The sequence below is a fragment of the Tursiops truncatus genome, chromosome 13 (genome assembly GCF_011762595.2).
Source record: "Tursiops truncatus isolate mTurTru1 chromosome 13, mTurTru1.mat.Y, whole genome shotgun sequence".
Lineage (NCBI taxonomy): Eukaryota > Metazoa > Chordata > Mammalia > Artiodactyla > Delphinidae > Tursiops > Tursiops truncatus.
The window spans coordinates 22,684,009-22,697,592 of record NC_047046.1 but is presented as its reverse complement, the minus strand read 5'-3'; the positions used below and the strand labels follow the sequence as shown (position 1 = coordinate 22,697,592).

Here is a 13,584-nt window from a genome sequence, read left to right as displayed (position 1 = left end):
TGGATTGAAGACTATACCCTAAGCTATTCCCACTAGTCCTCCAAAACCAATAAGTATGCGGTCAGGGAGAGAGGGTAAGGAGTAGGAAAACGAAGTTCTCTGCCCACAGCAGGAAAACTGTCTTTGCTCACAGCAGCCGTGCTGAATGGGAAGAAATTGTATTCTAGGAATAAGAAATGGCGGTGTGGGTGGTGGTAGCAGTTGCTTCATCAATCCAGGAAGCAAAATAAGAAAGGGACATCATTTTCAAAACTTACTCACGATCACTCTAAAATGGAAGAAAGACACCCAGTGCAGTTCTGCAAACACCAATTTCAGAGGCACAAAAGGTAAGTCAGGGTCCTGAAGACCCTGGGGTCTGCCTCAGAACACTGCCTGCCAGCTGCCTGCATCTTTCAAATCTGCAGGCTCTGTGGACCAAACCTCAGCCTCTACACCCCCAACCACCCCACCACACCCTCCCAGTGGCACCTGCAGTGGTGCTTCCTGCTGGCAAGCCAGAAGGCGCTGTCGCATGCATAGCAGTGGGCGGCCAGGTGGTCAGGGAGCCAACGGGTCATCTGTAAAACGGATGAGGCCAGGTTAGTGACAGGAGATGGGCCATCCAGCCGGAGCCAACAGAGCCATGCTGGGGGCAGCAGGAGTCACAAGGACCACACTGGCTCCAGTGGCACCAGCCCATCAGGTCTGATGTCAGCAGTACAAGAAAGGCGTCCAAATCGTTTCCCTGGAGGGGACTCCAAACTCCCCTGAGATCAAGTGGCAGGCAATAGCACCCTGGGTCGCTATGAGAGCTGGCAAGGCTCCAGTTCATAGAGGCAATGAGGAGAGAGGGCTGGCCTGCTGCATCTCCCTTGCTGAGAAATTCTAGGCTTGATGGGAATTCATAGATGCGGAGATTGAGAGAGGCTCAAGGCTAAGTGTGCTGTGTGGTCATTCCTTAGCCAGGGGCAGGGGGAATGGATGATGGGGGTAGAGAAGAACTGCAGAACAGTTGCATGGGTGGCACTCAGAACAGGGGCTGAGCCTGTACCTCCGTGTCCTGTTTATCCACCTGCTCCCAGCTGGCTTCAGAGAAAATCTCTGTGCTGCAGCGAGACAAACAGTTCTGATCCAGAATGCTTTCCGAGTCAGGAATTGAAGTCTGTTGGCAAACAAACACAGCTGAACAGAATGAACCTGGTCTCCTCCCAGAAGAAGAAAGGGCTTGGCAAAGAAGGGAGCACTGGGGACTTTGGGCGGGCCTGGGTGTTAGGGCTGCTGAATCTCTAGGTGCTTCAGCCATCAAGAATTGGGTTGAGCAGGTTCAGAGACAGGGCTGAGCTCAGCTAGAAGAGACATACACACATCTAAGGTTATGTGCAGGGATTTTGGAGTGGAAAGACAGGCCTCGGGTTCCAGGAAGTGAGTAGGGCAGAAGTGACCAGGATGAAGTGGGAACTCAGTGTCAGCTGCTTCAGGGGGCCTGTCAGTCCAACCCTGCCACTTACATGTGTGTGTTGAAACTGAGTGCTTTGGGCATGTCCTTTCTCTGAAGGACTCTGGGAAAATGAGAAACCATCATTAGTATAAAGGAAAAACCAAGTCAGTTTGAAGTGAAAGTCATTGGACGAGCCCGCCTTTAATGTACGCTGACTGCTTCAGAGCCAGACTCACACTTGTCCTTAATCACGTCGAGACTGCCTCCTTGAGAACCTCCCCTCAGGTACCACCACTCCGGTCACCAGGCTCCATCAGTGCTAACTCCCAACAGTGATACCTCTCCCCATTTCTACTGCCATCACCTGCCACAAGGTAGGTACAAATACCTGTTTAAAAAGAACTAAACCTTCACAGCTACAGCCCATGTTATGGTTGGGGGGGGGGGGTGCAGCAGCTAATTGTTCACTAGCTACTGGGGTAGGACAGGCACTATGATTTCACAGGAATATTTGACATTGCCCTACAAATATTATTCTGCCCAGGAGTTCACGCTTTTCTCAAGGCATGATCCTCTCTCCGAAGAGAACTGACCAACCACATAGTGAGTGCTCACTCTCTTCCTAATTCTGTCTAGACAGGATACCTGTGGAAAGTAAGCAAGACAGGAAAGAAAAAGAACACTGCCAATCACCTGGCTGAGGCTGATCTCCAGCCTCTCTCAATTCTGGAACTTTCCAGTTCTTTCAGAAATCTGTACAAAGGGTGCCCCGGCTCAGCGTGCCCTGTCTCCTTGTGCAGCTATGGAGGCACCATGGTGTACTTACCACTTCATCCCCAAAGTCCCCATTGAAGCGTAGGGAGCTGGTCAGGTACTGGCTCTCCAGGCGACTCCTCAGCTCCTGGACTTGTTTCTTCAAGGTCTCCACTTCCTGCTGGTGGCCCGACTCAATCTGACGCAGGCGCTGTTGGATAGTGTCCGTGTACAGAGGCATGCCGTCATCGTCCAGGTGGCTGCGGGAAGGCTGGTCAGGGCTGCCAGTTGCAGACGCCCTCCCCGAGTGGCTGTGCAGCCACTTGTGATGCAAGTTCCTCGAGTGTAAGTGGGCAGAGCTGCAGCTTGTGGCAGACAGCTGGCGGCTCAGTGAGTCCTTGCTCCTACCAGTCTCCCCATTGGCGCAGTGCCCATTGGGGGTAGGGTACTTCTGGAGGGTACTATGCCCTGGGAGCTGCTCTGAGGCCTTATTTTCAGTCTCTGGAGCACCATTGCACACAAGCCCCTCTTTACATTCAGCTAAAGGCAAGGCACAAGGAGAATGCGCTGGGCTCTGGGTGCTGCTGGGGGAAGTCCTATACACCAGAGATCCCACTTGGGGCCTCTCAGCCAGGCTCCTCTCTGAAGGCCTGGGCTCCATGGCTTGAGGAAGCTCCTCCTTGCCACTGAACCTGCCACTGCTTACCCTGGCAGGTAAGCAAGGTCTATCATGGCCTTGGGGACCACTTTCTGACTTCACTTTATCTTCCACTAACATGTCCATGGAACTATCCGCATTTGGTCCTCTGGTCTCAAAGGAAACTTGGGAGGGCAGAGAACTTGACTGTGAGGTACCAAAGCCAACTTTCACATCTACTGAGATTGGAAGGACTGCCTCCTCCCTGTCCTGTGTGATAGCTCCTATTCGAGACTGTTCCACAGGGACCTCCTGGGCATCCTCTCCCGGGGGGGGCTCCTGGAGAGAACTGGGGAGAATACTGTGCCCACCCTGCTGCTCAAGAATACCCTGTGAGAGCACAAGAAGGCTGGTGCCTGGATGGTGGCTCCTTAGAGCAGCATCACCCAGTTCTGGCTCTTGATGAAGCACAATGGCTGGGCACTCAGGGGTCTTCCCCCTGCTCCCCTCTTCTAAAAGAGCCTCCTCTTTGACCTCCTGCATCTCCCTGTGGGCAGGCTCCTCTACCCCACTCTCCTCTTTGGTGGCCTCTTGCAGGATATTCTCCATCTGCCCCTCAGCTACTCCAGCTGCAACAGACAGCTCGGCGCCACCCAGCACTTTGGCTGGCTTCCCCAGGCTGTCAGGATCCAGAAGCTCCTCTCCAGGACCAGCCAGAGTGCTCAGTTCCAGCGAGCGACGGTGCTCCTGCCACTTCTCATTCAGGCTTGGGTCACTGCTGCGCCGGCTGGCTAGAGGCACTGTGTTCTCGCAGGCGGTGGTCAGATTGTCAAATGATCTAGTCTTTGGTAGCCTAAAGGAAGGAGTTTGGGGGAAATGAGAATATGAGGTTGTTCACAGGGAAGTAGGAGACAACAGGTTTTAACAGGCAGTCATTTCATAAATGGCTCCATTACGGCTACTCAAGGAGCCATGGCGCATCTGGAGTAAGGCTCAGACTGCAGAAAGGCAGAGCTCCAGGATGAGTACTTCTATTCCTCTGGCACCATCCCTACCCCATGCCCAACACATACAAATAAGCTAATAGCAAACGCTATTTTAAAAAGATATTCTTCATGATACTGCTATGTTTCTCAATTAGTGGCAGAGGAAAGTAGCACTGCTGATCTTCTGATATTACAATATTTTAAATTATTATTCATCAGTCTGAATTCAATAAAGCTAATTCATAGGTCTCAAAGCCAGACTGTCTATCATCTGATGGCATCTGCCTTTCAAGCCCAGGACAGCAAGTCACAGCAGGGAGGCAGGAGCACAGAGCAGTCAGCCAGAGGGTCACAAGGAACCCAGGGGATATGCTCCATCACTGAGAAACTGCTCCTCAGAGATCTAAGAAAGATGTGTGGAACCAAATAATGTCATGATCTCCAACCATCCCTGGATGCATCCCAACACAGGAGTACACCCACAAAGGACCTGCAGTCTTGGCATCAGCCCCAGGCTCACCGACTCAGAGGTGTATCATCAGGGCTGGTGCCAGGGGCTGGGTATGGTGCACAGCTGTCGTCCACAGGGGTGGACGGGGATGGGCAGGGCAGGTACACTGCACTCCACAGCATCAGGTTACGCACGTGGCACACAGGGTACAGCACCTGAAGAGAGAGTGGTGGACACAGGTTTAAACAACTTCCAACAAGTCTGTTAGAAATGTCTAGAAATGAGGGTGAAGAAGCAAGCACCAAGCAGGAACGCCCAGCAGTCCTGCACAATCTCCAAGGGGCATTAGCATGAGTGGATGCAGCTCTATCACAGGGGGTGGTGGGTAGACGGGACATTTTTCACCTGACAGCCTCTGTGGGAATGAAAATCTAAAAAAAATTCTTTAAATCCATTTCTCATTAGTTGTTTCTTAGGTCACCTTTATTGAATGACTGGCTTTTCTCAACCTAATTTGTTGCTTTTACCACACAAGAAAATGAGTCATTCTGCTAGATGGTTGATAGTTCCCTAGTACAAAAGCTTGGCTTCAGAACACATTGTCAAACCTGTTTTATAGGATCATCTAAATTAAGTGAAAAGGAGGGAATTTTCTTCTGTACTGTTACTTCCCCAGCAGGCACAGGAGAGAGAGAAGCAGCTAGCTTCAATCTTTCCTTGGACTACTTAACTGTAGGAAGAGGTTTATTAATTAATAGTCCAGCAAATCAGTATAACCTCTGATTAGCTTCCTTGTGACTTTAGAATTTAAGATGCATTCTGACAAAAGGAACAGTACTGTGTACCAATGCACAGATATAAGTGCCTCCTTTTCTCTGCTTAACAGAAAGTGTTCCTTTGAGGAACAAAGTCTTTTTTTTTTTTTTTTGGCAGTACTCGGGCCTCTCACTGTTGTGGCCTCTCCAGCCGCGGAGCACAGGCTCCGGACGCGCAGGCTCAGCGGCCATGGCTCACGGGCCCAGCCGCTCCGCGGCATGTGGGATCTTCCCAGACCGGGGCACGAACCCATGTCCCCTGCATCGGCAGGCGGACTCTCAACCACTGCGCCACCAGGGAAGCCCCTTTGAGGAACAAAGTCTTAAAGGGCCTGCCAGTTCTCCATGTGAGCAGAGGATCACACAGACACACTGCTAGTGTCACAAACAGTTTTCTGCTGAGACAGATGCTGTAATGGGGTATCATTGCCTGTTGACACTGGAAGGGTGCTAGGGGCCTGCAGCTCCTTCTGAGCTATCAGGGGCATCCAGGGAACAACTTAAGTGCCTCCTCCACCTGTTAGAACATGCTAGAAATAAGCTCTGGCGGAGGTGCCAGAAAAGATTCATGTCTAGAGTGGCAAAGTAGAGATGTTTGCTAAATCAAACCACCCTGAACAAAGAGCAGTCAGAAGCAGGGCAGAATAACCAGAAAACAGGCCTTTCTCAGGACAAAGTGGTTGGGAAAAAATGGAACTACTCCATCCAGAGACAACTGAGATGCCTTCGAGAAAACAGTCACTTCTCAAAAAAGATCCCATATGTCCCCATCCCCAAATTCATTCTGCTGATGAGGGAGAAAAGACTAAAGAATACATACGGCTTCTGACTGAGAGGAATACAGTAGGTTTTTGAAAGCCTTGTTGCCCGCCCGAAGCAGCGACCACACAGAACACGTCCGTTCCTGAGTATGTTTTTCCCCTCTCTCCTTGGCGTTGTTGCACAGGAATGTTCCAAACAGGCAGGAATAGGTATGCTGCACCAGTTTCACCTATGGGAGTCCAATATGAGGCAAAATCAAACAATGGGTACGCATTTTCTGGGGGAAGGTCAGCCCAGCTAAACCACCTTCCCCGACACCCCTGATGTGCACTTCAGTTCACGCTTGGTAAGGATGGGGGACCCAAGTAAGCCACCCAATCGCAGACTCCTCATAACCCCAGCCACCATCACTCCTGAGTCAAAACGGCAAAGACAGGGTGTTGGCACCCCCATCCTCTTGGCCTCCCTTGTAAACAGTCTCCAAGGTCCCAAGTTAACAGCTACCCATATAAACTGGGCATAGGAGCAGGTCAATGTGCAACCCAAGTCTGAACTTCTAAACAGCTTTTCATTCAGCAAGTTGCTACTGAGCATCTCACATACCCCAAATGTTTCTGTGGGTGCTGGACAGGCAACAGTGAGAAGACAGCTCTCCTGCCCTGGTAGAGCTCGCTCTGGCTGTGGGGGGAGGGGTGACCAGTGCTATGGACAACAATAAGGCAGGGTAAGAGGGCCAGAGCACATGCAGGGCAGTGTGAGAAGGCTCACTGGCCTCTAGAAACCTGATGGAAATGAGAGAGCAGATCATACCAGCCAGGGGTGGGAGAGGAGGCTGCTCCAGGCACAATGGCCTTGAGGTGAGCACAGGATTGCAACTTCTGAGGAACTGACAGACATTGCATGAGGCAGAGGATGGGAGGAAATGAGCCTGGACAGGCTTGCAGGCCATTTTAAGGACTGTGGAGAGAGCCTTGGAGGCCTTGCAGGAGGGCCTCGCAGGCCATGTTAAGGACTGTGACTTTTATTCTGTGTCAAAAGCAGAGTCATTGGAGGTTTCTTGACAGAGGAATGATACGGTCTGTATCATGTTTTAGAAGGATTCCTCAGGCTGCTAGACTGACTCGGGAATTGGGGCAGGAGATGTGGTGGCTTAGACTAGTGTTGGGAACAGCACAGGTAGCAATAAGTTATCAGGTTTTAGATATATTTTTAAAGCAGAGCTGCAGAATCTGCTGACAGACTGAATATGGAATATGAAAGAAAGGAGAGTTGAGGATGACATAAAAGTTTTTGCCCTAAATGAATCGAAGGTTTGAGTTGCCATTTGGTGAGATGGAAGACTTCTGGAAGATAAGTTTTGGGGTGGAGACATGGAAATCAAGAACTGAGTTCTGAACATGTTAAGTTTGAAATACCATTAAGACATCCAAGTGGAGATACTGAGTAGTCACAAGTGGATGAGAGCCTGGAGTTAAGTGGAGAGAGAGATCTGAGCTGAAGACGTATACATGTGGGAATCACAGAGAGCAATTAAAGCCAACAAACTGGATGAAATCCCTAGAGAAGGAGGCTGAGCCCTGGGGCACTCCCAGCATTCACGAGTGGGGAGGGAAGGAGGAACCAGCAAAGGAGACAGAAAGGACCAGTTGGTGAAGCGGAGAACTAAGACTGTGTGCTGGAAGTCAACTGAAGAAAGTGTTTCAAGAAAGGAGTGATTAAATTGTGCCAAATTTTAATGATGGATCAAAGAAGATGAAGGCAGTCAAAAGGTACAAACTTCCAGTTATAAAATAAGTAAATCGTGGGATGTGATGTACAGCAGGGTGACTGTAAGTTAGGAATACTGTACTGTATATTTGAAAGTTGCCAGGAGAGGACATCTTAAAAGTTCTCATCACAAGAAAAAAACTTCATAACTATGTATGGTAACAGATGTTAACCAGAATTTTGTGGTAATCTTTTAGCAATATATACAAATATCAAATCACTGTTGTACACCTGAAACTAATATAATGTTATCTATCACTTATACTGTAATTAAAAAAAAGAAGGGTGATTGAAAACTGATCACTGGATTAGAAATGTGAAGGTCACTGGTGACCTTAACAAGAGCAGCTCTGGTAAAGTGGTGGAGTGAACACCTGACTGGGCCAGGTTTAAAAGAGAATGGGAGGAGAAGCGTTTGAGAGAGTAAATGTCAAGACTTGAGGAGCTCTGCTGTGAAGAAATGAGATATGAAAAATGAGGTAATAGCTAGAGGGGGATGCAGGACCCAGAAACGGTTTTGATGAAATAGGAGGCACTATACCATGCTTGTATGCTGATGGCAATGATCTGGTAAAAAGGAAAATAGGCTGATGCACAGGGCAGGGAGGAGAAATGCTGAAGCCATGAAGCTGAGCAAAGGAGGGGGGTGGAAGCTGGTGCACAAGTGGAGGAGGGGCTGGAAGAGGGCAAGGATAGTACATCCTCCTTCAAAGGACAGGGAGCAGAGAGTGTGGAACAGACACAAGGGGGTTGGTAGATGGACTGGAGGGAGCAGATGAAAATCTATTGCTTCTATTTCTAACTACTGTTTAGTGCTTTTATCATCCATTTTAAAAGTTATGTTTAGAAGAACTCAAAGTTTATGTAAACTTAGTACACATGGATTCACTAAATAAACAAACACCTGTTTATTACTATTGTTTTTTAATTAAAAATGGAAGAATGACCCCTCAAATTCTAGAAAGGATGCAGTTTCATGTGAAAACTGGCCCACTAACATTTGCATTGATACCCCTATGAATTTAGAAGGTTCCCAAAACGAAGAATCACAAGCCCAAACTCACAAGGAATGCTTCATTGAACTCAAAAGAGCACGGAAATTGCCTCTGAAGCTGATGAACACAGTCCAGCCACTGTAAAAACACTGGGCAACGCTCGTTCAGATCATCTGAGTTCTCCCCATGACCACACCGGTCAGCAAACTTGTGGCCAAAATCCAGCCACTCCATCTCCACGAGGACCTGGAAACCCTGCGGGGAAGCACCCAGGAGAGACCCATTTGTGCTTGTCTATCCAAACTATAACTGTTCTGAGCCTAATGTCACCAACAGTGATCCCTTTTAACACCTTCCCACTAAGCCCACCAGGAGCCCCTAACCCAGCCCCATGGCCAAAGGATGGGACACAGGCTTAGGGCAGTGTCCCGATTCCCTCAACTCCATTCCATAATCATCAAAAGGGTGGTAACTAAGCATTTATCTAAGTCTTCGTTGAGACTATTTATATTTTTAGCCCTTCATTCACTATAAAAAAGTCATACTTTTTTCCCCCTTAATTTCTTATTTTTTAATTTCTATCTTTCATGGTATACTTACAAAGTCATGTTTGTAAAACCTTTCCCCATCCCAGATTTACATATATTTTAGGGTACCTTTATGGTTTTTCTTATATCTTTAACCCAATAGGTGATTATTTCACAATAGGGTTCTTTCTCCACAGAATACTGTGGTGATATACAGACCCATTACCATAATAAGCATGTCAAGATCCTTCTATAGAAGCCCCCTTTCCTGGGGTATGCAAGTAGATACTCTGCAAAGGAAAACATGTCTGTATTCTCAATACCTGGTTATTCACAATCTACCCCCTTTTAAGAGGCACAAGCACTGTGGTACGTACCACAACAATTTAGCTCAAGATAAAGGAGTAATGATTCAAAACTACAGAAATTTCACTTTCACTGGACCTAGCCACCTCAATCAAAACTGATCATAAAACCCTCCAAGGTTTCCCCCACTCATCCTGAAGTGTCAAATCCTACCTCTATGGTTCGGTAATAAGGGTCCAGCAAGAGCTTAGCCAATGCCACAATCTGGGGGGTGCGGTCCCAGCCATCCGAGCAGTGTGCTAGCACTGGTCGTTGATCACGATCCACAGCATGCACTACCAGAAGTGCTGACTTCAGAAGCACAGACAGGTGATGGAGCCATTTTGTACTTTCAAGAGCTGAGAGCCAACTACAAAAAATAAAACAGAAGGGGATAGGAAATGCTGATTTTTATGATATACTGGGTCAAGCCAAATACCAGTCATATTCAAAAGCAATTCCCAAAGACTTTTCCTTCCAAATAAAACACTGCCAAAACAAACAGAAAATCTCTGTGTTTACAAAGCATGTACAAGGATAAGACCCAAGCCCTACCATGCAATAGAGGAGAGCCTTAGAAATAGGACAGTAATTAACAGGGCCATCTTCTGTTCCAAAAATCTTATAGCTAATTTCCCAGAAAGAATTAACATTTAATATTCTTTAGTCCATAATAGGTATATCTACCCAGTATAAGAAAAGTAGCTCTTCCTGGAATCTTCTCCAAAAAACAACAAAAAAAAAAAACAAAAAACACAGCCACTCTGAGATGGGAAAGAGAAAATATTTATATTTAATGATCAGCAACTCTGCCCAGCAAGTTCTCAAAAAAAAAAAAAAAGGTAAAGAAAACTCAAATGTAAGTATGTCTGTAATAAGATACAAGCTAGATGCCACATCCAACAACAGTGCAGACAACATCGCTTACTACCCACACCTCAACACCTACCACTGATCAAGTCTTGAATGTCTATGGATTAAAACTGGATGGGCCCAAACTAATGATTTAGACTCACACAAATTAGTATGCCTGTGGCTACACAGCTGCTGGGCTTAGTACAGACTAGATTCAGCAGGGATCTAAAAACCTTTTGAAAGGCCTTCAGGAAGTATCAGATCCCAAGAATGGCCCCTTGGGAATAATCACAAGCTGACCACAAATGGTTTTTGAACTGTGTTGACATTTTATTTCTTGTGCCCTGTCATGAATTCTACTCCCCAACCCCCCAAAAAAGCTCCAATTTCTCCAAAATGTGATCAGATTTGTAGTTAAGACCACAGTCTAGTCCTTCAAACTCTGAGTTTGAGGAGAGAATAAATACTTTTGTCAGGGGACTATGAGAAGGCTTTTGCCAAGACTAGCCTATAAAGGCTTATTAAACCTTGGGGAATTTGGAATAGTCCAAAGAGATGGTCTTTCCAGGCAAACAAACACCAGAATGTACTGCATAAGCAGTGGCTTCACATGGATTTGCTTGTTATACCAACCAGACTCTGACTCCTCAGTGGGCAGACACTGTGTCTCAGGCACAGCTATACCGTCCTTGTGCAGTGCCTAGCACACACTGAAGGTTCCTACTTTTTAAACCGTGGATAAAAATTCTGTCTCAAGACCTTCTATGTCCTACTAAATACCTGAGAAACATTTTTTGCTGGTGGATTGATTATTTATTCTCATTCCTCACACAGTCTTGAAAAAAAATAAAAGATGAGGCTTAGGAGAACAAATACTAATTTATCTCCTGGCCCCTGGAGAAACAGTAAATGAGAACCTGGTTCTCTTGAACCTGACTGAATCATTCTTACATACCACTTGGTGTCGTCCGTCCATGCCTAACACAGAAGCTGCACTGCAAAATCTGCCAACGGAGGAGGTGTGCTGAGACTCCAGGCTCCCTTGTCCTATTCTCAAAAGCTGAGGTAGCAACCTAAGCATGCCGTAGCCCTCTACGGCCGCAAACAAGTGTCAGAAGGCTCGCTTATAAGCTGGTCCTGCCTCTGCCATAGCTTCTTTTTATCCACAAGGGAAGCTTCAGTACTGCATTATGATTTGCTGCCAAAGACAGACAAAGCGTTTCCTTCTTCCTTTACAACCTCCCTCCTCCTCCCGGACATTCATTTGGACCAAGCAAGGGCTAATTACATCTTCTTGACTCAGAGTTTAAAAAACAGCTTTTTAAGAAAGAATTTTAACTTATGGAAGATATTAGAGATCAGGTAGTACTGACTCTATCCCTTTTATTTTATAGACAGGAAAAACTGATAACCACAGCAATTAAGCCACTGGCCTAAGTCACACAGTCAATTAGTGGCAGATCTCCTGAATCCTCAACCAGGCTCTTTCTATGCCCTCCCCTTCCTTTAGGGAAGAGTACTACTAGCTAGGTTCTGAATATGTATAGCAGATGCAAGTTGCTAATCCCCAAAGCAGGGCAGCGATCTTATTTCTTCCGTCAGGCTTTTCCCCAAGGACAACTGCTTCACCCTCTGGGCTGATTGCAACTGTGATGAATTTAATCATTTGCTACCAGGAGTTAGTACAACTGGTTCAGGCAGCCATTTGATTTAATAAATCAAACAATGCTGCAAAATTGATGCAATCATGAGATCTACTGAACAGAACCCAGGGAAACAGCTATGGGACCTAGCACAAACACCAAAACAGAGAAAATTCTGTCTTCTCTGGCACATTTCTGGCTTCCTGAAACAGTAAAACAGGGGCTTTGAAATATTTATCTGTCCATATTTGTTTTACAGAGCATTCCTCCTAATTTATCTTGTATTCAAACAGTTCCCTTGGGGGGAGGAGTGTTATTTCACCTTCCTCACAGCAAATGCCAGCCATTCATTTTTAATAAGCAATAAAAATCACGGTAATGTTCTTAGTAAGTAAGATGGTAGTTTAGAAATTAGAAGCAAATGTAAAAGGAACTGACCTACTGGCAAGTTTAAAGAATTTTTAACCCTTTTCAGAACATAATGAATAAATTTTTACTCTTCACAGTAAAACATTCCAGTTCATAGCAAGTTAAGTGTCACTACAGTATGTCAGAAAACAAAGAATTAAGTTACTCTGAGTCAAAAACATGTGGAAGAAAAGGAAGAGGGCCCAGGAAAAATAAGAAGGCAATGCTTCCATTCTGAGGGCTGAGATCTGTTCTTTGCTGCACATTTTAAACCTTTCAAAGTGCTAGATTTTTCTTCCAGCTCCTCCTTTGTGCTGCATGCTCCTAACACAGGAGTAAGAATAACCATGGACTCTGAAAGTTAAACTGAAATTTACCAAAAAATAGAAAGACACTTTCAAACTCATTTAAAAAAAAAAAAAAAAAATCAGTGCAAACTTAAAGCCAAAGCCAAGGTCTTACTTTCCCGGATCTGGCATCTGTGTGCACAGCAATCGCAGAGACTGAAAACTCCTCCGAATTGAATGAATATTTGCCATCCCCATAAAAACAACTTCACAGTTCGGGTAATACTCTGGAGAGAATAACAACAAAGAGAACACAAATATGTTGAATTTAAAGTCCAAATGGCCAAATTTAAAAGGAGCAAACTGGCTATATAACAGACCCACTGTAGCTGCTGACTAATGAAATGCCAATGTTTTGATGCCTATTAGCCCAGTCCTTTATTATGAGAGGAAAACAGTGCTTGATTTTTAGCTGTCTTTTCAAAAAGGAAGGTTAGATTTGTGAAGAAGATACTGATATAAAATAGAAGCTGTTATTTTTTTTTAAAAAAGATGTGTATACTTCCATCTTACCCCAGGTTTACTTCTTGGGTCTCTCCTCACTTGCATCTCTGGAATCTCTTTGAAAAGAACCTAGCAGAACCATGCATTTCTGCATTCAAATTTCACCTTGGTACAACTGCTTTTAGATTCCAGCTTAGCTCACAGCTGAAAAAGGAGCTCAGTGCCTCTACCTGCTCCAACAGCACACAACTGGCACCTAACAGGTCCTTGGAGAAAGCCAGCGTTCAAACAGTAGGGGTGTTATAGGTCAAGACTGAGGCACTTTGCTAGAGTTTTGTATCTGCTGCTTCAATTTCTACCCCATGTTTTCTAAGTAAAAGTCATGTGAGGAGTTTTCTGTGAGGCTAGTAATGAGCATACCCACTGTCA

General features: G+C 46.0%; 1 protein-coding gene across 16 annotated transcripts in view; it reads right to left on the bottom strand.

Annotated features, from left to right (window-relative positions):
* The window catches only part of MTMR3 (myotubularin related protein 3), a 160,227-nt gene that overhangs the window by 27,248 nt on the left and 119,395 nt on the right, over positions 1-13,584 (bottom strand). For 5 of the 16 annotated variants that reach the window (XM_033837158.2, XM_019950189.3, XM_019950190.3 and 2 more), the window contains 9 exons: positions 12,827-12,938; positions 9,633-9,828; positions 8,656-8,841; positions 5,883-6,053; positions 4,317-4,462; positions 2,247-3,663; positions 1,491-1,541; positions 1,034-1,144; positions 472-560 (listed from right to left, as the gene is read on the bottom strand). In XM_033837158.2, coding sequence (XP_033693049.1) covers positions 472-560; positions 1,034-1,144; positions 1,491-1,541; positions 2,247-3,663; positions 4,317-4,462; positions 5,883-6,053; positions 8,656-8,841; positions 9,633-9,828; positions 12,827-12,938 — 2,479 coding nt within the window. The remainder of the gene's footprint in view (positions 1-471; positions 561-1,033; positions 1,145-1,490; positions 1,542-2,246; positions 3,664-4,316; positions 4,463-5,882; positions 6,054-8,655; positions 8,842-9,632; positions 9,829-12,826; positions 12,939-13,584) is intronic. The other 11 variants (XR_012325251.1, XM_073790287.1, XM_019950195.3 and 8 more) reach the window with 5 other exon arrangements.